This window comes from Martes martes (genome assembly GCF_963455335.1).
Source record: "Martes martes genome assembly, chromosome: 3".
Lineage (NCBI taxonomy): Eukaryota > Metazoa > Chordata > Mammalia > Carnivora > Mustelidae > Martes > Martes martes.
The window spans coordinates 63,893,491-63,919,378 of NC_137890.1; the positions used below are offsets into that span (position 1 = coordinate 63,893,491).

Sequence of the window (25,888 nt, forward strand, 5' to 3'; positions counted from 1 at the left end):
CCCACTGTTAGGGGGAAATCCAGATCACATGAAAACCTCTCCCTTCAAAGAGCCAGGGAAGTCCATTTGGAAAGCGCTCCCTGATGCCTCAGCCCAGGCCTGAGCCTCTGCCCAAGAATCAAGTAGCTGTGAACATCCCAAATGAGCAGCACCCAGTGAAGACTGGGCTCCTTCCTCTGGTTGCTCTGGTTGCCTTGGAGACAGATCTGCTCTTTTCTCTTCCTGGCATTAGGATGGGGGGGGTGGGGAGGGTGGAGAGTTAAGAAGAGCATGGGGTAGACAGAACTGGCTTTGGTACCTGCTCTGCCCCTGGGCAAAGTCCCTCAACCTCAGACCTTCCAGATTCTCACCTGGAAAACAGTTATACCAATGTCTGCTTTGTGGAGTTGATGTCTGGCTCCGAGCTGGAGATCCAAAATGGCAGGCATACAGATGGAGGCAGTGCCTGGGACAGGGACAGGGACAGGGACAGGAGTGCAGCCACTGCTCAGACTAGAGCCTCTAGTATTCGTCCTCTTTGGAAAACCCTTCGGCTCCTTGACAGGGGCAAGAGAGCACAAGGCGATTTGATGATGGCTGTTTTTTTCTGTTTCTTAAGAGACCATTTGGTGAGTCAAGTACTTATTTATCTCCACCATCCATAAGAGACGAAGGGCTGAGTTCTTGGGCCAGAGAGCTGAGTCTGAAGACGATCTCTGAGCCAGAAAATAGATCATAAATTACGTGACACCACAGAAGTGGGGAGTAACTTGAGCAAAGTCTCTTTTAGGTGTTTATGGAGAATTCCTCTGACTTCCAATGACCAAATCCTTTTGGCTAATATTCAGGGGCTTGTGTCCCCGAAAAGAACACAAAGAAAGGCCCAGCTGCAGCTGTCCAACAGCAGAGAGCTGTGAGAACAGAGACCACAAGCTGCCCAAGGGCAGAAACCATACCTGCAAGGGAAGAAAGGGCCAGTGGGGTTAAATCACCACCCAGGGGAGCGGCCAGAGTAAGGCTTCAGTGATGACTGTCTTCCCGTAGACACCAGAACTGCTGAATCAGGATCTCACTGGGAAGTCTGGGGAAGGGCTGAGACCCACCCTGCATGGTAACTTCAACTTGGAGCCTCTGGACCAAACACACCTGGCCAATCGCGTCTGCCCCCAAAACAATATACAAAGAAGCGCCTGGAGAGTCTCGCAGTGGGGCTTGCGGGGAACAAGTGCCTTTCAGAATTCAGTGGGAAATAAGCCAGAAAGACTGTGGGATCTGTTACCTGCCGAGTGGTGTTCGGGGGCAGGCCCTGAGTGGTTAGGAATCAGGGTGGTCCTTGTCCCTCAGCCTTGGATGGAATGACCCCTCCAGGCAGCACTTTCTTCTTGGCTCAGGCCTGTCGGCGGGGTGGTGGGCAGGAGACCGCACCTGTACCCGCGCCCCTCTGCCATCACCTCCGGCCCCCTGCCCGCTGCCTATACCAGGAACAACAGTCCGTGCCTGAGCCCCACAGAACGCAGAACTCTTTTTTTTTTTTTTTTTTTTTTTTTTTTTTTTTTTAATTTTTTATTTATTTTCAGCGTAACAGTATTCATTGTTTTTTCACCACACCCAGTGCTCCATGCAATCTGTGCCCTCCCTAATACCCACCACCTGGTTCCCCCACCCTCCCACCCCGCCCCTTCAAAACCCTCAGGTTGTTTTTCAGAGTCCATAGTCTCTCATGGTTCACCTCCCCTTCCAATTTCCCTCAACTCCCTTCTCCTCTCCATCTACCCTTGTCCTCTATATTATTTGATATGCTCCACCAATAAGTGAAACCATATGATACTTGACTTTCTCTGTTTGACTTATTTCACTCAGCATAATCTCTTCCAGTCCTGTCCATGTTGCTACAAAAGTTGGGCAGAACTCTTTTTAGTGAAAACGAACACGGAAAAGACGATTAACATGATCAAGTGAGGTCTTGCAGAAACAAGAAGAGAAGACAATGAAGAACAAAGAGCGTGGTAGCTACACGCTTCACTTGTTACCAAACTTTTCAGTCATTAAAACTTGACTGGGAGAAATTAAAGCCCGTGGTCCTAAGCCTTACTCATTATGAATAAGCCTTTTACAATGAATTCGCAAACCGTTCCTCCGAAAGCAAATTGGACAGTGAACTTTGTTCAATAGTCTGTCTGCCTAATGGCTACAGCCATCTCTGGAAACACAAATTTCTTTTTATTTTTAATATAATCAAGTGGATTACTAAATAACATGAGGAGGAAAAAATGAATACACACACAATGGAGCATAATTCGGGGGGTGGGTAGTGGGAGGCGGGAGGCAGTGGGACAAAATGTGCTGGGTTCAGTGACAGAAGACTTGGGCTGCAGTCCAGCTTCTGTCACTTACATAAGACAAGTCACTTAACTGTCTTGAAGTTTTGGTTTCTTTATCTGTAAAAGCGGGGAATGGAAGTAACACTGCCCTTTGAGGACCTTGGTGGGGGAGACGAGGGACAGGCATGCTTTCTAAAAGCCCTCCTCTGCTGTCACTGCTCTCAGCATCAGCATGGGCTCCAGAGCCTTGGTGTGGCTCCTGTCACCTTGTGGGGCCCCGAGGGCATTGGCATTCCACTGACAGCCCATAGAGAAAACGCAGCTAACATGTACCAGATGACAGCAATGGCAGTGGGTGTTAATTACATAAGTGACCAGATTACTACCTATGAAGCAAACCAGAAAATGTTCATACCTTCTGGTATCTTGCTGATCTCTCATTTTCTTTGTAGGACAGGCTTAAATTGTGAAAGGTACCAAGCAGCCAACATCGTAACAGCACAAGGAATTTTGGTTGGCTACCCTTGGCAACGTGAATGTTCTGAGTTGCTGGGCAAGATTCCATCTTCCTAAGGCAAGGAAATTTGCCGAGGTGACCCACTAGATATTTCAGGTGCCATACTCAAGTATTTTCCTCCAGCTTCACAGATGAGAAAGCTGGGGCTTACAGAGACCACTAGTTTTTCCAAGGTCCCCCAGATCCAAATGATACTCTTTACCGTATGTAACACTGGACACTGTGGTAATTTGGAAAACTGCAAAAGATACTGTCTGGCTGGAGGGGCCATGAGTTGGTTCAACCACCTGGAAAGCATTTGTATACTCTAGAACCCAGGAATGCCACTCCGGGGTACAGACATTCTCGTGTACTTGTACTAGTCTGTGTACACGGGGATATTATGGAAGCATTGCTCATAATGAGAAATGAACAATCTAGAAAAGCCATTAGTTCATTTGACAGGGGGGATGGATGTAAATAACTCGTCACACGATGCTTTTACAGCAGCGACTAGGAAGGAACCGTAACTCCACACAGTTGCAGAGTCCAATCTCTCTCATTACACCCAGTGGAGAAGACTGGGTTATGGGGGGCTACCTCTAGAATGACACCACTTCGGTAAAACTCAAAGCAAGTGAAACTAACACAGTGAATCCAGATGCATACGTGCGTGATAGTACGTTTAAACGATTAAGTGAAAGGTAAGGACAAAATGCAAGCACATGGTGCCCTCGGAGGGGTAGGGAAGGGTGAAATGAACGCCTACAGGTCGATGTGAAAGTACTGGGTACCCTCTGGTTCGTGAGCGGGATGGCAAGTCCTTGGATGACTGCCCTGTCCTGTTTCGTGTTACCATATAAAGGAGATCGTTAATTTGAATGAAGTACCCAGCTCATCATTAAAGCCTGTTTCAAAGTTAGGACTGGTGGGACGGGCATATAGGGGCCTTCAGTCTGTCATCCCATCCCCAGGCATGTCAAGCCTAGACGACTGGAAAGGAAAAGGATTCGGAAAGGTACATGGCTCTGATGGTCCGAGGCTGTTTTTCTGGTCGCTTGGTGCTAGGTGGCTACCTAGGGCTCTGGGTCTGGATAGACAGCCCTGCCAGCCCAGCAAAGCAGATGACAGAGTTCTAGACCACCCACGCGGCCATCCAGAGCTGCACCGGGTGGGCCAGAAATTGCAAATGTCCCTGCCTCTTGGCGGCACGAAGCCACCTGTGGAGAGCAGCAGGGGCCGCAGGAGCGTCCCTGTTCCAGGGCTGGAGGCCCAGCTGCCCCCAGGGGCCGGCAAGCCAGTGCCAGTGAGACATCAACACCAGGCGCTCCAGCTGGGGCAATTTATGTAAGTGGATAATTGCACATAATGGAGTTAAAATATAATTGCCTCATTAAAATGGGTTACTAAATCTCATTGTGTGTGAGTGTGAAAGAGATAGACAGAGACACGTGTGTTAAACGGCAAGAAAACAAAATTGCATAAATGAATGTGAACAAGAGCAATCAGAGTGCCTGATTGGGCCACCTCCAGGGAAGGAGACCTTGGTGCCTTGTGGAGCCTCTGAATAACTCGGGAAACCCATCACTGGGGGCTGCTTGGGCACAATGGTGACAGTTCAGGGGTGGGCCCAACTCACGGTTGCCGGGTCCTCCGCCTTGCCAGGGAGTCTCCAGTTTGGAAGCTCCAGCTCCAGTCTGGTGTAGCAGGGATGGGTTCTGTCCCCCCGCATCGTCTCCAGAGGTCATCCTGGCATGGCTTGCCCAGCGAGCTGTGCCATCGGCGCTCTCCCTGCCTGCTTCCCCCTCGTGGCAGACTTCAAGGCTAGAACTGGAGCCAGCTGTCTGCCTGTGTGACAGGTATGTGTAGGAGCGGAGGACGACTGGCACAGAGAAAGGCTCCCATGTGGCAGCATGAGCCCTTGCCAACCTGGAAGGGAGCCTGCACAAGGGCCACCTCCCCCACCTCCGCTGGAAGAATGCGGGGCACCCAACTCTGGAGAGACTCCACAAATGCTCCCAGCGGTCACGGTCACGAACACAGACAGAATGCTCTGCTCCCCCTCTCTGGTGGCACGTCAGGGCTGCCTGCCTGCCACTGTTGCCTCTGCGTCTGCCACCCAAGCACCCATGCCCCATAGGAGAGCTCCTCCATGGGAGAAAAGTCCCGCTACTCACCCTTTGGATTTTTTTTTTTTTTTTTGAAACAGTTACTTCTAAAATTAACTCTGAGCGCTTATTACCCCAAGAGCCACAAATGGTCACGCCTCACTTTGTTCCCAAGTTTCCAACGTGCGCTCAATCTGGCAATTAGCACAGTTCAGTCTGGAAGGAGCAAAGTTAAGTTTTGTCTCAGAACACTAGAACGTTAAAATGTCAACACTAATGAGTTATTTTCTTTTCAGTATTAGAAAGCAGATAAACATTACCAATCTGGTGTCAGTGAGTGTCACTAACAAAACCCCAAACCTGCTTCAGAATCCCCCAGTCCGGGAATGTCGCCTGGAGCCACAAGTGAGGCAAGGGGACAGAGACAGGAGATAGTGGGAGAAGGGGACAGAGAGGAGGGCTGCACACCCAGCTCTGACCTGGGCACGGGACACAGACTGTGCCCCGTCACCCTCACCAGCCTGCGTGACTCACCGTTACTGCTAAGCCTGACTTCAACTGCAGATTTTCACTTATATGAACAGATTTGTTTCTGTGCATGATTAAATACTCTCTTGATTCCTCAGATAAGTTCAGAAGTGCAAAAAGGAGGAGGATGAGCTTTTTAATTACAAGCAATTCAGCCTGGCAAATAGAAATCTCAACCTGCCAAGTCCCGGACTTCTAAACCTCGCCAAGATCCCCATCTGCTTCCACGGGGGACTGGGGAGGGGGTGCTGATTCAAGTTCCCACAGAAAGAATTAGAAAATCTTGGACCAAACACTTAGCTCTAACAAATAAAGAGCCTCAGTTCTGGATAAAAGTCAAATTGTGAAGATACTGCAGAGCTCTGTGTTTTGCTTTTTTGTGTGTTGGGGGGAGGTGGCTGGGTTGTGGAACAGGACGAGACGGGGAAATGGCAGAACCAGATTTCAGCTCATCTTGATGAAATTGTGGAGTTACAAAGGTTACTCTTGTTTCCTCAGGTTTTTGGGGGGCATAGGCCAGGGTTGCCTGGATGTCCCCAATCCCTGAATGGATCTCCCTATCCCACCTCCATGCCCAGTTTCCTTGAGCATCAGGATACTCTAGAAGCCTCAGAATGGAGCCCCTGAAATGTTATGAAACAGGAGTTGGCAACGCTTTCCTTTTAAGCTGCCAAACTGGAGAAAGAGCCGTGGAGGCACAGGGAAGGTGAATGCAATGTGTTATCTGGGTGTCATGACTCAACTCGTAAGGTGCCCCCAACTGGGCCCCCACCACTCAGGTGGCAGGCAGATGGAGGGCAGATGGGCAAGAAGGGTGGGGACAGAGGCAGCATTGAGGAGAGTCTCTGGAAGCCAGCAAAAGCCGGGTGGCAGCTGCTGAGTCTCAGTGGGCCTGGCACTGCTATCAGGAAGACTGGAGTGCCACCCTCTGGTAACTGAGCCAGGGGTTGGTTGCTAAATCCTGTAACAGAACCCTCCCTACGGGCACTTGGCATTTGAGCCTTAATGGTTTTGGCACTTGGCCTAATTGCTCAGAATATGTGCATGGTTAGACAGTAATTCCTTCATCACACTCAGTAAGTATCTGCACACAGCACAGAAGCTGCGATATTTTTATTCCAGTAATTCCTTTGCCGACCACCAAAATTCTATGAAAAATTTCTCAGAAGCTATTAGGTATAAACCAAACTGCATCTTACATCACGTTTATGCTTCAGATTATGGAGAGTTGTATAAGCCTCACAATGCCCACCAGGCAAGAAAATTGCCTCATTTTGTTCTAGAAACCATGTACAAGGAATGTTGCTACATTCAGTGATAAAAAGGAGTCACATTATATATACTATCTCAAAAGAGTGGAAGCTGACATACTTGCTTATGCTTGTTAACGTGATTATACACCTTACTCATTCGGAGATAAGGTCATTTGGTTAATGAAATCAGATTACCTTATCAGACTGATCTCTTCAAGATTCAAGTCAGATGCAAGTATTCGAAAAACAGTCAGAGCCAACAGAACCCCAGTCACCCACCTCAGGGTTTGAGAGAACAGAAGTGAACACTATGAATGGCAAGTCAGTAAGCGCTGCAAATTTCGCTTAATTTACCAAAGTGACTGGTGCTGCCGGTAGTTCATATATTGATAATTGGCTTAACTGGTTAAGTCTTCAGTTTATTTTTGTAACTGCGAAGTAGGACACAGAGACAGGGACATAAAAGGGCCATGACAGAAGGAAACCTATTGTCATCATCAATTGTTCTTTTTAAAAAACAAATTTTATTGCCTCACTACTCTCTTGTTAAAAACTTTAACAGCAGAAATGCAAATAACATACTTCTAAGTAAATAAAGGTTCAAAGAAAAAAAAATCATAATGGATAAAATTTAAATCTAGACATAGCCTCAAAACATAAAGCAAAACCTGAAAAAACTAAAAAAAAAAAAAAAAAGCAGATACCATCTTAGTTGAAATTTTTAACAAGTATCTCGCAGCAGCTGATGCAACACGCAGATAAAAATCCAAAGGACTATAGATGATTGGAACAAGATTGACAAAATTTATCCTCTTAACATGTATAGAACACTGCACCCAATAACTACAGAACATATCATTTCAAATATTAGGGGGACATCCCTCACTAAAATAGTATAACTATGAACAAATATATAAGGACTGATATACAACCTATTGGTCGGCTACAATGGAATTTACTTTGAAATAAATAATAAAAAGATAACCAGGAAATCTTGTTATGTTTGGAAATACACTTTTTAAATAATCCATGAGTCAAAGAAGAAATCACAGTGGGAATCAGAAAATACTTTGCAGTGAAAAATAAACAAAATATGACACATAAAAACATGGATACAACGAAGTTTCTGTTTACATGAAAATACAGATGATATTTAAATGAATATATTACAAAAAAAAGTTTGAAGACTGATGATACCAATCTTCCTTGACTCACAATAGGGTCATGTCCTGTGAAGCCCATGGTAAGATGAAATAAGCTGAAAACGCATTTAATGTACCCAACCTACTGAACGTAATAGCTTAGCCTCACTAGCCTACCTTAAACGTGCTCAGAACACTTACATTAGCCTACAGGGAATCATCTAACACAAACCTTCTTTAGAATAATGTGTTGAATATCTCCTTTAATTTATTAATTACTGCACTGAAAATGAAAAACAGAATGGTTTTATGGGTACAGAATGGCTGTCAGTGTATCAGTTGTCTACCCTTGTGATTGCGGAGGCGAATGGAAGCTGAGATTGCCTGCAGCTGCCCAGCGTCAGGAGAGGATTTTCCTGCATATTACCAACCCAGGAAAAGATCAAAAGATCAAAATACACAATGTGAAATACAGTTCCAACTGAATGCATATTGCTTTTGCACCATCGTAAAGTCAAAATATCGTACGTTGAACTACATAGTACGTCGGGGACCATCTCTATAAGCTCCCACTTCAAGAAGGTAGAAAAAGAAGAGCAAATAAATATCAAGAAAGTAGAGGGAAGGAAATAATAAAAATAGAGAAAAAAAATCAATGAAACATAAAATAGAGATAATCAGCCACATCGATAACAGACTCTTTGAAAAGACTAACAAAGTTCATAACTCCTAACAAGACTAATCAAGAAAGAAAACATAAATTATTAATATCATGTCCACACACATTAAAAAAGGTTAAGAGAACAGTAAGGAGAGTGACAGTATGACAAATTTAGGTGAAAGGGCCATATATCTTGAAAAACAGAATTCATCAAAACTGACACAAGAAGAAATGAACCATATGAATACTCCTGCATATGTTTTAAAAATTGAATCGGAAATTTAAAATAAGCTTTCCACAGAGACATCTCTACATAAGTTCGCTGCAGTTGGAATTCATCCAAGTATTTATGGAAGAAATAACAACAATCTTACTCAAACTATTTCAGATAAGAGAAGAAGAGATTATGTGCTAATCTGTTTTATGAGGTCAGCACAATCTTGTTAGACATACCGACAAAGATATTAAAAGAAAGGAAAATTACAAGGTAATCTACAGGCCGTGAACATAAAAACAAAAATTTTAAATAAAATATAAATAAATCAAGAGGTATATAAAAAAGATTGTACATTATGACCACTGGGTTTATTCCAGGAATGCAAAGTCGTTTTGACATTTGAAATTCTCCACATTAAGCAAATAAGGGGGGGATAAAGCCTATACAGGCACCTAAATAGATACAGGAAAGAAAAAAAAACCCACATTTGATAAAATTCAAAACTCATTCATGATTTAAAGTAATCATAACAAACCAGGAACAGAAGGGAGCTTTCTTTCTTTTTTTTTTTTTTTAAAGATTTTATTTATTTATTTGTCAGAGAGAGTGAGCACAGGCAGAAAGAGCGACAGGCAGAGGCAGAGGGAGAAGCAGGCTACCCACTGAGCAAGGAGCCCAATGTGGGACCCGATCTCAGGACGCTGGGATCATGACCTGAGCCGAAGGCAGCCTATTAACCAACTGAGCCACCCAAGCGTCCCAGAAGGGAGCTTTCTTAATTTGATAAAGCTTATCTACAAAATATCAGCCAAATAAAAGCTTTCCCTCCCTCCTCACATTTTGGAAAAAGACAGGGGTGGTCATGATTACCACTTCTATTCAACACTGTAATGTTGTACTGTTGAACACGGCACAGTGTCATAAAGCCAGCAAGACTAAGAAGAAGAAATAAAACTGTCATTAATCACTGACTATGTGATTTAATTTATAAAGTTTACCAAAAAATCTACAAATAAAGTTTCGAATTAACTCACAAATTTAGCAAGGTCGTTAAGTCACTATATAAAACAAAACTAAACCCAGTGGTCTGTACAGGAAGAGAAAATAACGTTATCAATATAGGATTATCCCAGCAATGCAAGAGTGGTTTATGATCAGAAAAACAATAAATGTCATTGACCACATTAATATTAAATGTGTTATGATGATCATATGATGCCCTCTGATTAATCTACGGAAAACCTACAGCAAACATAATTCTTAATGGTGAGATACTGGGAATGTCACCTTTAAAACCTGAATTACGAAACATGTCCATTATCATTGCTCTTGGTTAACACTGTGCTGGCAGTCCTAGGTTATCATGTTAAGACAACAAAAGAAATGGAGGGCATATAGATCGCAAAGAAAGAAACAACACTGTCATCTAGTCTCAAGTAATATAAAGGTCTATATAGAAAACTCAAAGCATAGAAATTACATTAGATACATTGAGTTAAGTGCTTAGATCTAATATAATCAACATATAAAAATCAATTCTGTTTTTATACACAGCAACAGATTTTAAAATGTAATTAAAAAACAGATACCATTTCCACTCTGAACAAGAACTGTGTTAGGAATGAATAAAGCAAAGTTTTCTTAGATTCATATGAAGAAATATAAATTTTTTTTTGAAGGACACTAAAACTACTCTCATTACATAGCAAAAATTTAACATGTTCATGATTTGGATTATTTAACATCATAAAGATATTAATTGTACCTAACTTGATATATAGATACAAAGTAATCCCAACTATATTCTTGACTACTGCGTGAGAAATAGCTGATTTTAAAACCGAAGTGGAAGGGCAAAAAGCCAAGAATGCCTGAGGCATCCTAGATGAAAAAGACAAAATGGACCATCCTACCACATGCTAAGATTATAAAGTTATAATATTAAAATATATGTTATTGGTGCAGGAATAAGGAAACCTATGAAAAGAATGCAAACAAGATCCAGAAATGTGCCCACATATATACAAATTTATGACAGAGAAAACTCTAGCCTCATCCTACACTTATCACACACAAAGTAGGAAGCAATAGGAATTCTGCATCAGCCCCTGATAACCTGCGGTTACCAAGAGCAACACCATGGCTAACGATTTACCACGTGCAAGCAGAATCACAGGTTAACCACAGGAGTTTATTTGCACATTTCTGGGTTTCTGCAAACTCTATTATAATTTATTATTGTATGATTCATTACATTAACCTGTTAATACTCTCAGTGGCTAAGTGATTTCCTCTTTGTAGGTAGGTAGGATTCAGAATAAAGGCAGGGTAACTTGACATGCTGTTTTTGTTTTCGTTGTTTTTAATGGCAGCAACGGCAGCCTTCTGACTTCTGAATGCTTGCTTTGCTACATCTTTGTGAAAAGAAGCTAATACAGTTTTCAAGCAAGAAAAATTCCTGGTCTTCTATTAAGTGCGTATTGCAAGGCTATGGAATACTAACCAAATCTTTGATTTCCTTTTTAAGATTTGGCTTCTCAGGCAAATGCATTTTCAACCTCAGTGCTCTGCTCATTACCATTTTATATTCCGTCTGAGGCCTGGATAGCAAACAGCAGTCAGCTCTTGTCTGAATTCTCCAAAGTAGGCTCATATATTTGATACCCTTTAGGAGGGCTCATGGCATCTCAACACACGAGACCTAACTTTTGATGCTGGCTTGCACAAGAAAAACCACTCTTGTTTCTTGTCATTTTGCTTTTAGTAGGCAAAAAATAATGCTCACTCCAGTGGAATTTCAGATCTTGACATTGATGGAAATAAAGAGAATATTCAAGTAAATTAATATCCTGGTGGCAAAGCTATTAGCTTTGAAAGTCCTAGATTGGCTGGGACTTTAACTGTTTAAAATATACAATGGGGGCGCCTGGGTGGCTCAGTGGGTTGGGGTCTCTGCCTTTGGCTCGGGTCATGGTCTCGGGGTCTTGGGATCGAGCCCCACATCGAGCTCTCTGCTTGGCAGGGAGCCTGCTTCCTCCTCTCTCTCTCTCTGCCTGCCTGTGATCTGCCTGTCAAATAAATAAATAAAATCTTTAAAAAAATAAAATAAAATATACAATGAAAAAACACTTTGCCAAACAATGATATATCCTCTCGAAGCAAGCAAATACTTTATATGATATTTTTGGTCCTACCAACAATTTTCCCTTATTTTCATAAGCTTAGTACCATTTATTTTAACTTATTAAATTGTAAGTGCTAGGAAAGTTTTTAACATTAATGTTAGTTGGATTTGATAGATGAGCATGCTATTATTAAATGATTTTTATATTCATTTCTTAGCCAATTTATAGTCATTTCATGTGTGGATGTGAAAATACATAATTACATAATCTATCTCCAAAAGCACTTTCTAAGGGGAAATAAATACATATTCTCAAGATAAGTGTGCTTAAGTACGATTATAGCCCTAAAGTAACCATATGTAGACCTAGTTATTTATAATATTATCTAAACAGTATATTTAACTAAATAGGAAAAATAAGCTGACCTCCAAATACTCAACATTATTATTACGTGACTCTGCATAAAAATCTGTTTTATACAAAAGGTGAAAACTTGTTGCCTAATACAAGGTCACAAAGATTTATACCTATGTTTCCTTCTGAGAGTTTTACAGTTTTTAACTTTTAAACATTGAGAACTTTGACCCATTCTGAGTTAATTTTTGTATATGTCATGAATATGCTCCAACTTCAATCTTTTTTTTTAAGATTTTATTTTTAAGTAATCTCTGCAACTTCAACACCCAAAAAACAAATAATCAAGTGAAAAAATGGGCAGAAGACATAAACAGACACTTCTCCAAAGAAGACATACAAATGGCTAACACACATGAAAAAATGTTCATCATCATTAGCCACCAGAGAAATTCAAATCAAAACCACAGGGAGATACCACCTTACACCAGTTAGAATGGCAAAAATTAACAAGGCAAGAAATAACAAATGTTGGAGAGGCTGTGGAGAAGGGAATCATCTTACACTGTTGGTGGACTGCAAGTTCGTACAGCTACTTTGGAAAACTGTGGAGGGTCCTCAAAAATTTAAAATAGAGCTATACCCTATGACTCAGCAATTGCACTACTGGGGTATCTACCCCAAAGATACAGATGTACTGAAAAGAAGGAGCACGTGCACCCCAATGTTCATAGCAGCATATCCACAACAGTCAAACTGTGGAAAGAGCTGAGATGCCCTTTAGCAGGTGAATGTATAAAGAAGATGTGGTCCGTATATACAATGGAATATTCATCAGCCATCAGAAAGGAGGAATACCCAACTTTTGCATCAACATGGACAGAACTGGAGGAGATTATGCTGAGTGAAATAAGTCAAGCAGAGAAAGTCAATTATCATATGGTTTCACTTATTTGTGGAACATAAGGAATAGCATGGAGGATATTAGAAGAAGGAAGGGAAAAATGAAGGAGCGGGGAATCGGGAGGGGGAGACAAACCATGAGACTATGGACTCCAAGAAACAAATTAAGGGTTTCAGAGGGGAATGGGGAGGGGGGATGGGTCAGCCTGGTATGGGTATTAAGGAGGGCACGTTATTACATGGAACACTGGGTGTTATACACAAACAATGAATCATGGAACACTACATCAAAAACTAACGAACTATATGGTGACAACATAGTAAAAAAAAAAGATTACTGTAGATCAAACAAAACAAAAGTAATCTCGGCAACCAATGTGGGGCTCAACTCCACAGCCCTGAGATCAAGAGTTGCACACTCAACTGACTGAGCCAGCCAGGCGCCCCCAACTTCAATCTTATTCCTTGTGGATTTCAAGTTGTTCTGGTGTCATTTGCTAAAAAGATTATTCTTTCCCCATTGACAGGACTTGGTAGCTTTGGAAAAAACTCACTTGACAATGGATGTATGAGTTGTCCAAGTCCTCTATTTCCTCGCTATGAACATGAAATGTCTCTCCATCTACTTAGACCACCTTTAATTTCTTTAAACCATGTTTTGTAGTTTGCAGTGGATAAGTATATCACTTGCTTGGTTAAATCTATTCCTAAGTATTTTATTCTTTGTGATGCTACTGTAAATGGGGCTGTTTTCTTACTTTTTCAGATTGTTCATTACTAGTGTACAGCAATACAACAGATTTTTGCATACTGGTCTATATACTGCAATATCGCTTCACTTGCTTATTGGTTCTAATACATATATGACCATATAGATAGGTAAACATAAATATATAATAGATATACATGCTCATACTGTCTTCAAAAGGACATAGTTCTAATTCTTCCTTTTCCATCTGTCATTTATTTGTCTTATCTGATTTCTCTGGGTATAATTTCTAGTACAATGTGGAATAGAAGTGGCAAGAGTGTACAACCTTATCTCATTCATGATTTTAGGGGGAAAATCTTTCAGACAATGTTAGATGTGGATTTTTCTAAGTGTCCTTTGTCAGTTCGTGGAAGTTCCCTTCCATTACTAATCTGTTGAGTGTTTTTGTTTTATCAAAAGCTTTCCCTGCATCTTTTGAGGTAATCGCGTTTATTATTTATTCTATTAATATGGTATAGTACATTGATTGATTCTCAGACGTTAAACTATTCTTGCATTCCTGGGACAAACTTACTTATTAGTCCTAGCATATAATCCTTTAATATGTTGCTGGATATTCTTGTTAGTATTTTGTTGAGGATTTTGCATTCATAATCATAAGGGATACCGGACTATGATTTTCTGATGTTGCCTTTTCTGGCTTTATCATACCAATTAACAGATGTTATTTTTCACTTTTTGACATGTGTATTCAAACACATCTCTACATGCATTACAGAATGGCTAGCACATCCATTCACTGAAATGCCATTTTTCTATTCTATATTATCTGTATTCTGCCATAATCTTTATTATTTCCTTCTTCTTGCTTTCAGTTTAGTTTGCTTTATTTCTAGTTTTTTAAAGGTGTAAGGTTAGGTTAGTTTATTTCTTAATGTAGGCTATTTTCTTCTGAGCACTGTTTTTGTTGTATACCCTAAGTATTGGTATGTTGTTTTATACCAAACTTTCATTCATCTCAAAGTTTTCTCTAATTTCCTTTGTTACTTCCTTTTTAACCCACTGGTTATTTAAGAGTATATATATTGTTTAATTTCCATATTTATTTTCCCTCGGTCATTGGTTTCTAATTTTGTGCCACTGTAGATGGAAAAGATACTTTGTATGATTTCAGTCTTTTTAAATTAACCGAGACTTGAATTGTGGCCTAACATTTGGTCTGCCTTGGAGAATGCAGCACACGGACTTGAAAGGAATGTATGTGTACTCTGCTGCTGGGTGGTGTTCCGTAGATGTCTGTTAGGTCTAGCTCATTTTGATTTTGATTTGAAATGATCGTTGCCCAAGTCCTCTATTTCCCTGCTATTCTTTATTTCTGTGTCAATTCCAGTGACTGTCTAGTATCCTTTCATTTCAGCTACAAGAACTACCTTTATTTTATTTTTTTTAAAGATTTTTATTTATTTATTTATTGGGGGGATAGTGTCTGATAGAGATAGAGTAGGGGGAGGAGCAGAGGGAGCAGAGGGAGAGGGAGAAGTAGGCTCCCCATGGAGCAGGGAGCCCAATGCGGGGCTTGATCCTGAAGGCAGATGCTTACCAACTGAGCCACCCAGGTGCCCCTCAGCCACAAGGACTACCTTTAACATTCCTTTAAGGCGGGTGTGATAGTTTTTATGTACTCTGAACTGTCTCAATTTTGTCTATATTTTCACAGGCAGTTTTGCTGGCTATAGAATTCTAAGTTAATGGTTTTGTTCTTCCAGCACTTTGAATATATCATCTAATGCTTTCTGGCCTCTCTGGTTTCTGATAAGAATCATGATTGTAAATCACATATACATGATCAGTTATCTTTCCTGCTGCTTTCAAGTTCCCCTCTTAGACTTTGGCTTTGGATAATTTGATTGTGATGTGTCTTGGTGTGTATCTCTGCGTGGGCTTGGTTAACTTCTTAAATGTGTATATATTAAACTTTCCAACAAACTTGTAAAGTTTCCTACAAATAGTTCTTCAAATACTCTTTTGGCCCCCTTTTCCCTCTCTTTTCCTTCTGAAACGCCCACTGAGTGTATATTGCTGATAATATCCCCTGGTCTCTGAGGCCCTATTCATCTTCATCCTTTTTCTCTTTTTTTCTTTTTTTCCTCCATCCTTTTTTTCTTTCTGTTCCTCTGACTGGATAATCTCCACTGGCTTAACTTCAAATTTGCAGATTCTTTTTATCAACTGTTCAAATCTGTTCAATTCCTACAGTGAATTTTAAAAATTCAGTTATAATTTTCAACTCCAGAAAAGATACTTACAATTTTTACAAAATTATGACTTTAAGTGATAATTTTTATGTTTATAACTTCATAAAAATCATTTTTGCAATTTCTATAGGAAAGATGGAGAAGATGAGTGCAGTATTTGAAGGTGGGGAAGTAATGGAGATTAATCTAACAGCTTCTATTTTCTCTATAATTCTTTCTTTAATTTTTTTATATATATAATTCTTTCTATAATTCTTTCTCTATAATTATTTTCTCTATAATTATGAGGGTATTAACTAAGAGTGAGGGCAGAAAAGTCTTCTTGAAAAGTGGAGAGGTGAGTTCAGCAAAGAGACAAAGTAAACTACAAAGCAATACTGTGTGCCATTTGAAGACTGTGATCATGAATTTAAAAAGTCATTCAGTCCACTTATGTGATTTTTCTCAGGTAACATTCACCTGTTCAAGTTCAGGTGCAAAGAAAGAAAGAGAAGAATTCAACAAGAGGTTTTTGCGAGGCAAATAGCTTTCTTTGAGAAAAGGCTCAATGTATTCTCTAGCTAAGGTTATATTTATGCCACATCAAAACAGCTCAAAACACAAACCAGGAAGTATCTAGCAAATATAAGGTTGTGTCCATGAATTAGCACTTAAAATCTTTTACTTTGATGTAGTACTCAAGATAATATTCACAACACATTCTGCTGATCAGATAACCAGTCTTATACTGGTTATCTCAATTTGGTCCTACACTGTACTTCCTTTTCTGTAGTACATTTTCTAAAAACACACTGATGAGATGTATAAAAATGTACTTCAATTATCACTGTTCTAGAAATAATTTTAATATTTTGAGAAAACTGTGTGTAAAAAGCCCAATACACTTTTTTCCTAGAAAACAAATGGATTCATCAATAAGGTAGCAAACTTTTTTCATGGTAGAAATAAATTATATAAAATTTAAGTTCTTGATTTATATCATACTTTATTTTCTATCTTTTATATACCACATATACTCATTGAAGGAAAAAGACTAAAAGCACAGATTTACACCAAAAGAAGTGATAAATAACTGCTCTTACTCCAAAAGAATCATATTAATATAAGCAATTAAAATTTCAGATACATGAATAAGCCATGTTCTGTAAATAATAATGTGTTAAATATTATATGTCGCATAAATATTAGTTTTACTAATTTGCAAAATATTTTAGCCTTGTCCATTTTTTCCCTATGCCTCAGTTTCCTCATAACTTAGGGACCCACCTCTTTTTATAGTTGTATCAGAAATTAAGATATTTTGCTAATAAGAATCATCCTTGAAATATTATCAACAGAGTAAAGTCACATCAAACACACTGAGATCTATTTTTTTGAAAAACACAGTGATTCTGAATCTTACTCATAGGTAAAGTTCTAAAGTCAGAGTGCAAATCATTCTTGTGAGGGGCCACCAGGAGGATAGACACACTGTCAGTGAGCAACTGCTACTCCGTATTTTTCCTCTGGTGTGAGAGTAGATCCTTATTCTTTGGTTTGAACACCAGATAAAATCTGTAGATGGTTGGATTTAGAGTTCAGACTATACAACAAATACCTATAATTAGACACTAGACTTTCATGCAGCACAGGGTGACTCCCTACCTAAAATCCTTTTGAAGTGCTGAACATCACCTTGAATTCAGTCCAGGTATACACAGAGTGAAATCCACCTTGTTTAAATTACTTCTCTCTCTCTTTTCCCACTTTTCACTAAGTGTATATTTCTGTTCCTTGGTTTAAATGTCTTCTCACATGAAAAGTAACAAGAAAGCCACTTAATCTTTAGGTAAGGAGATGTTCTGTCCCATCTTCGTATTAATTCTTAAGTTCAGACAAGTTTTTTTTTTAATGTATTATTCATTTGGAACTAATGTTGTAAAATAAAAATCCCTCAAACCTTTCATACGACTTTCCCCCACACATTTATATTCCAGAAAGTTACAGAGCTGGGGAGGTGGCTCACAGAGAACACACCATCTCTACAGAAGGAGCAGATACAGAGCAACCCTGACTCAGGTCAACATTATATTACTTACTTCCACGGTACTGAGATCAAAGAAAAGAAATTATTGGGACCTATAATGTTACGATACAAAGAAAATCGTAACCATCCAATTTCGACGAGGAGATTAACAGACTAAAGAGCAAGAAAACCTTTAGAGTTTCAGGGATGCACCATTATGCTAACACATTCAAATAAGATTATCAGGAGAGAAGTGTCTGCACTTGCTGTGGCGATCGGTGGAGGATGCTCTCTGGGTCTTTGTATTCATTGACTGGATCCATGACGGCGGCATACACTTCACTGTAGGCTCTGCAGACTAATTCTGTAGACTGTTTTATGATCTGCTCTCTATGGCAAAACAAACAATATGTGAACACATGATCCAAAAATAAAATACTAAGAATTACAAGAAGCTTCATATTTGAACCAATACATTTCATTTTCATAATTACCACGTACATACTATAAAAAATCAATGTACAACTACACAGGTTACTTACTTTGGTTTGGGGATCCAACATACTTTTTTATATTCATTATTTATTATTGCAGAAGGGAGGGACTGTGTTTCGTTCACAGCTGTATCTTTAGGGTTACTAGACAAGCAACAGAAACTGACCTGCCATCAATGTCCTGATTTTGCAAACGTGACTGGTAACACATTAACCTTAACGAAAGAGGCTTATCATCATTCATACTTACCAAATCTTCAAATCTCAGAATAACTTACAGTAAACTGTCCTTTCAGTTATAGCTCCTACACTAGTAACCACATTTTAGATTTCTCATCTGTTTATTTTACCGGGTTAAAATAAAGTGACACTTGCCTCCAACAAGTCAGCATTTTCCACAAAAAGCGTTTCTACGTATGCACATAAGAGAATAAAAAGTTTTAAATGAAGTGAGGCCAATTTTTAAAGATCTGGCTGGAAAAAAATAGCATGGGGTTCATAAAATCTGCATCAACTCTATGTTCTCATGACCTTTACTTCTTGCCATCCTCAACTACTTCTATTCATGTATCACTATGCCTAGTGACAAAAACACTATCTGTTCTGATTTTTACAACTAAATTTAAATGCGTCTTTCAAGCTTTATTCCCAAACCTACTTTGTTGTTGTTTCTCGTTTCTGTCAGTGGCATAACCATGCCGCATCACTTCAGTTCAGACCCTAACGAACTCTTGTATGGAGTATAGAAAAAAGCTCCCATCTGATCTTCCCTCTTCTAGTCTTTTCACATTCGATCTATTATAAGCACTGCTGTTAGATTAATCCTCTGAAACATACCTATTATCTTGTCTCTCCCTCACCCAGGGCCTTCCTTCAAGGAGTTTCTCTGGTTTCTGAGAAGTCGAAATCCCTCATCCTGTCATTAGAATCCTTTATAGCATCTTCCATATCACAACTCTGATCCTGAGGTCTAACACAATTTCTGTTCTCTCTCCCTTGCTCTTGTTCACCTGGATTCCTCTGCTCTATTCCTCTATTTGCCCAGGATGTTTTCTTTCTCTCTCACATTCAAATACTCTTTAATTCTCAGTAAAAAATGTATTTTCTCATTCCCTGATCCTCAGAGCTAGAAATAATTATTCCATTTTGGAACATGCATGACTAAAATGATATTTGGAAGACTATCTGTGTATCTGTGGTCTAAGAAAGAATAAAATTAATTGGACAGAATGAGGATAAAAGTAAACTTATGATCTAGGATCATCAGCACCCTGTTCTGACGGGGTCTCAAACTCTTGGTGAGGTGAAACGACTCGACATTTCCCCCAAATTGCTAAAGCTTTCAGAATGAGAGTGGATAGAAGGAAGTTACACTGAGTAAATTCTCTGAAGAGAGTGGAGTACTACTGGCCATACCACCTTTTCACTGGAAGGGAGGATGGTAGAAACTGGTTTGGAAATCTACTTAACCAGATGAGCCTTCGAGATATTTGTGATCTATTACTGATCAATCCTACAATTAACTGAGCGTAATAATAAATGCATCAGTGTGATGCAAAATTATTCTCCATACATGAAATAGATGAAAAACACTATAAACTTTCTAAAAATCTGTTAAATACACATTTGGTGCCCATTTTGCAACTAGTCAAATTATGAATTTTAGACATAGCATTTTTCGTTCTTTACTCAAAGCACTAAGACAGATTTTGGGGGAGGGGTATAAAGCATCCATTACTTACACCTCTTATTCTAAGATCTATATTCAATCTAAATGTAGTGTGTTATTTATACTACATAAAGAATACAAAGAGACAAGGTTATTCCCTCCCACAAGAAGTTTAAAATCAGAATATGGTACAATAATTGAATGTTAAATATAATTTTAAAAAGTGCACAGTAACTGGTAAATGTAGAAAGGATTGTTGAAAAATCTGAATAAAAATTAAAAAATGTGTATTTAAAAAAAATCTGAATAAATTTTAAATTTTATTCCCAAGTCCCAATGATGAAAAATTTTAAATTTATTGCAGTTTAGTTGTAACCCAGGGCACGTTTCTGTTTATAAGCTAAACTAGCTTGCAAATGTTTACAACTCACGATGCAACAGAAAATTCATTATAAATCTGCAATGGAGAAAATCAGAATAAAGCAATACTGCTAAGACATAAATAAATAAAATCAAGCCAATAAGACCAAATAAGATTTTTTAATTTATTTCCAATTTTGATGTTCGATAGCACAGTGTTTCTCATTCTGTTCCTCAGTTTAGGAAGCTACCATAGGGAGGGAAGGGATTAAAAAATGAACATGGTTGTGCAGAACAAGATAAGACATACCCAAGCTCATGGAGAAAAGAAGTCTTTCATGTAATGGGGTGAATAAAGAAAGGCAAAACGACTGTTCCTCCTGGCCTGTCAGCTAGCTGCTAAAGCCCACCAGGACAAAAAGGCCAAGGGAAGAGAGATTCTCCAAAGTGAATCAGAGTCAAATCCAAACTGTAAAGAGCAAGAACTGCGACTGAAAATGATTTTCTACATTTCTGAACAAATTTAAGAGTTCATTATCACTACCAAAGCCAGGTATAGGTCCACACAGTCACATTCAGTAATTTTTTCCTAATGAGCTATATAGTAGAGATCAAATGGAACAGTGAGTGACATCACTGTCAGAAGACCTTGACTCTAGTTGAAGCTCTGCCACTTAATTACTGTTGCCTTGAACAAGTTATTTAACCTTTCTAGGACTAACTTCACTATCATAAGGCAAAATATTGAGCTTGATAATATTTACAGGGTACTTCTAGCTCTTACATTACTCCATTGGATTTAAAGTGTTTTAATGACCTGCTAGTTAAAAAAAAAAAAACAACCCTCTATGTGCCTATCTATTTATACACATACATATGCATACATCACATACACATACACACACACATTTGTATACATACATGTTATTTGGGGGAATTGGGTTCCTTAAATAATGATTTATAGTGAGCATACCAGTTATTTGTATATAAATATTTTTACATTTATATACAAATCTGAGATGTTAAATGTTTTACTTTCTTGCCATTTTACTATCTCCTCCTCTTTATTTATTGTGCTAATTACTATGCAATTAGTATGTAGCTTTTATCTTAAAAAGTATATGTGTGTATCTGTATATCTATCTGTCTGCCTGCCTGCCTGCCTTGTGTCTCGGCCCAAATTATTCACTAGTATCATTTAAGAAATACAGAGTCTCGAATAATGATGAATCATTATAGTGACAAATAATCAATGTTCAAAATGGAAGTTTCAGGTATTCTCTAACTACATTTAAAATCACTAACAAATTATGTCAGTCATGTGCTTCTGAAAACCTGGAATGTGCTCATCCACTGATGAACTCGTGTACAGACAGGGATAAAAGCAGTATTGTTTTCTAGTGGTCTATGCTGAGCACTGGTGCTAGCATGGGCATCCACCTCAGATCTACACTCTGTATTTTGATCAGTCACGGCCAAGTCCAGAGCTGCTGGATGGAGAGTACTTTTAAAATTATTTTTTTTTCAATTTGAATTCAATTAATTAACATATCATATATTATTAGTTTCAGAGATAGAGTTCAATGATTCATCAGTTGTATATAACACCCAGTGCTCATTACATCAAGTGCCCTCCTTAATGCATCCAGTTACCCCATCACTCCATCCAACCCCCCTGTCCCAGCAACCTTCAGTTTGTTTTCTAGAGTTAAGTCTCTCTTTTTTTTTTAATGATTTTATTTATTTATTTGACAGACAGAGATCACAAGTAAGCAGAGAGGCAGGCAGAGAGAGGAGGAAGCAGGCTCCCTGCTGAGCAGAGAGCCAGATGTGGGGCTTGATCCCAGGACCCTGCGATCATGACCTGAGCCGAAGGCAGAGGCTTTAACCCACTGAGCCACCCAGGTGCCCCTAGAGTTAAGTCTCTTATGGTTTGTCTCCCTCTCTGATTTCCTCTTATCTTTTTTCCCTCCCTTCCCCCATGCTCCTCTATTTTATTTCTTAAATTCCACATATGAGTGAAATCATATGATAATTGTCTTTCTCTGACTGACTTATTTTGCTTAGCACAATACCCTCTAGTTCTATGTACAACATTGCAAATGGCGAATTTTTTTTTTTCTGGCTGAGTAATATTCGTGTGGTGTGTTTGTGTGCGTGTGTGCGTGTGTGTGTGTGTACCACATCTTCTTTATCCATTCATCTGTTGATGGACATCTGGGCTCTTTCCATAGTCTGGCTACTGTAGACATTGCTTAGAATTATTTCTGGAGGTTAAAATCTAAAGATAGGTCCTGTTTTTCACAGGACCAAAGAATATGCAAAAAGTCCAGCTGAAAGGGGAAAAAAAATTTTGAAGTAAGCTATGGTATCTATAAAGTTAGACCATTAACTTTCTTGGTCTCTTTACTACCATGAAAATCTCATAAATAGTAATTTATTAGGTGGTGCTCTATTGGCCTCTGGACAGTTTAATAACATCATAGTGCAAACAGAACTTTTAAAAAATAAAAACATGATTCATACAAACAAAGAATGAAAGAATGTCAAAAATTTAATAACTCTTTCATGGGAAACTATTAAGATGGTAAAGATGGTTCACAGAACATTTTGAGGAACTGGTCATTTATAGGCATTTGGAAAGGAAGGTTAGAATAAAAACAGGTTAGACACAAAACGGGTTAATGTCCTACGGAGCAAAAAAATACACAGGACATTAGGAAGCATGGGGCCTTTAATCAACAATAAGCAGAGCATCAAACTATGAAACATCCCCCCAAGTAATTAAATAATTCTCGAGGAGCCTGTTAACAATGCTTCAGTGTGACACAGAAAGGACACATTGCTCTCCCAGACCAATTTGCCCTATTTCCAAGTTTCAGAAAGTCTTTCTCACATTTAGAAAGGAGTTTGCTATACCCGTGTATCATGTATCAAGGATAACAGTCATGTAGTTAATTAACTGCTGGAAAAAAGAAATTGAAGGAGGAGAAGATGAGGATGTTATAACCTTGTACAGAAGGGCAATACTTTTCTTATGGATCAGAATACCATGCATTAAGAAATTCAATTTTTCCTGTTACAAACATTACAATGTCCTAAAAATTTAGTATTATAAATCTCAAAAATACTAATAAAGACTAATATATAACTAAATGGAGATATCACCCATTTTAAAACATGTTCACAAAACATTTTAAATAATTATTTAAAGCATTTAGCTGTGATAAGAAATGAACTGCTTACTTATAGAATCAGTGAGCTTGTTATTAATCAGTACTTTAAGATTTTGGTTGCCATAACAACATGACACAACTTTTATCATTACCATAAACCCAGCATTTCTAAAAATAGCTTATTTCAACATTCAGGCTCTGTGATCACTAAAATTGAGCTTTATTACAGAACCATAGTTAAGAGTGCAATCAAATGCATCACAGAAGAGAAGTCATTAACAGTTTAAGCCTGAAAAACTAAAAAGAAAAGATGGTAATATATTTATAAATAATAGATAGGTTAAAGAATTTTGATTTTTCTTTTAACATTAACACAAACATCAAAAACGTCACAATGGATCAAGTCAATTTTCCATCTCAGGTCAGTTTTCTGTCACTCACTGTAAAGCATATCTTAGGGGCACATGGTTCGCTCAGTCAAGAGCGTGCGACTCCTGATCTTGGGGTTGTGAGAGTTCAAGCCTCACAATGGGTGTAGAGATTATTTAAAAAAATAAAATCTTCAGGGGTGCCTGGGTGGCTCAGTGGGTTAAAGCCTCTGCCTTCGGCTCAGGTCATGATCTCAGAGTCCTGGGATCGAGCCCGGCATCGGGCTCTCTGCTGGGCGGGGAGCCTGCTTCCCTTCCTCTCTCTCTGCCTGCGTCTCTGCCTAATTGTGGTCTCGGTCTGTCAAATAAATAAATAAAATCTTAAAAAAAAAAAATAAAATAAAATAGAGTTTAGTTGCTTGGCCAGACTCAAAATTACCATACAAAATTTAGTATGTTTCCTCTATACCAGCAATATCTAATTAGAACAGGTAATGGAAAATAAAAGATCTTATCATAATTGCCACAGAATTATTTCCTAGGAATAAAGATGATAATAGAGAAGATTATATGAGGAAATTACAAAACTGTATTGAAAATTCTATAAGATCTGAATAAATAAGCATACCATGTTCACAGATGGAAATATTCACCAGTGGATTATATTTTTTTTAGTTCCTTTTTGCTCATTCTTACATTAGCTTGGTGAGTTTTAAATGCAACTGAAAAGAACATTACCTCCGATAGTTGTGTGTGGTATTCTGTATCCTTCTATTAGGTTGAGTTGATTAGTGGCATTGTTCAGTTCTTCTACACCATACTCGGTTTTTGTCTACTTTTTCTACCAACTACTAAGATAGCAGTGTTGAAATATCTACTTAACAATATCTACTTAACAATTGTCAGTGGATCTATTCTTCCTCAATTCTTTGAGCTTATACCGCTTTTTGAAGCTCTGCTATTAGTTGCACATATTTAAGGTAATTATATCTTCTTCATAAACTGATTCTATTATTATTATAAAATGTACCTCATCTTTGGTATCTGTCCTGCAGTCTAATTTTTCTGATATTACTATAGTTACTTTAGCTTTACTCTGATTAGTATTTGCAGGGTGTATCTGTTACTATCCTTTTACTCTTAAAGCATTTGTATCCTTACATATAAAGTAGATTTCTTTTTTTTTTTTTTATATTATTTATTTTTTCGACAGAGAGAGATCACAAGAAGGCAGAGAGGCAGGCAGAGAGAGAGAGAGAGGAAGAAGCAGGCTCCATGCCAAGGAGAGAGCCCGATGTGGGGCTCGATCCCAGGACCCTGGGATCATGACCCAAGCCAAAGGCAGAGGCTTTAACCCTCTGAGCCACCCAGGGGCCCCTAAAGTGGATTTCTTACAGATAGCAGAGAGTTGGGCCATGCTTCTTCATCTAATCTAAGAAGCTCTGCCTTTTATCTGGAGTGTGTAAGTCTTTTACATTTAATACAGTTATTTATAAGGCTGAATTTAAGTCTGTCATCCTGCTATTTTTTTTAATATTTGTCCCATCTGTTCTTCTTCCTTTTCTGCTTTGTTTTGATATGATTGTTTTTTAGCATTCTATCTTATCCATGGACATGTTAGATGATTTTTGTTCAAGAGCTGGCTGCAAGGTTCACAATGTACCTTCAAAAATATATGATAACCTTATAACATTATAAATGTACATCTCTACTTTCCTCCCACTCCATCTTTTGTGCATTTGTTGTCATAAATTTTATTTCT

General features: G+C 38.8%; 1 protein-coding gene across 1 annotated transcript in view; it reads right to left on the bottom strand.

The window, feature by feature from the left end:
• Nucleotides 1–16,878: 16,878 nt before the first annotated feature.
• Nucleotides 16,879–25,888, bottom strand: part of COG6 (component of oligomeric golgi complex 6) — an 84,153-nt gene continuing 75,143 nt past the window's right edge. The window contains exon 19 of the mRNA XM_080799744.1: nt 16,879–18,449. Within this exon, the coding sequence (XP_080655870.1) occupies nt 18,302–18,449 (148 nt within the window). The 3' untranslated portion in view covers nt 16,879–18,301. The remainder of the gene's footprint in view (nt 18,450–25,888) is intronic.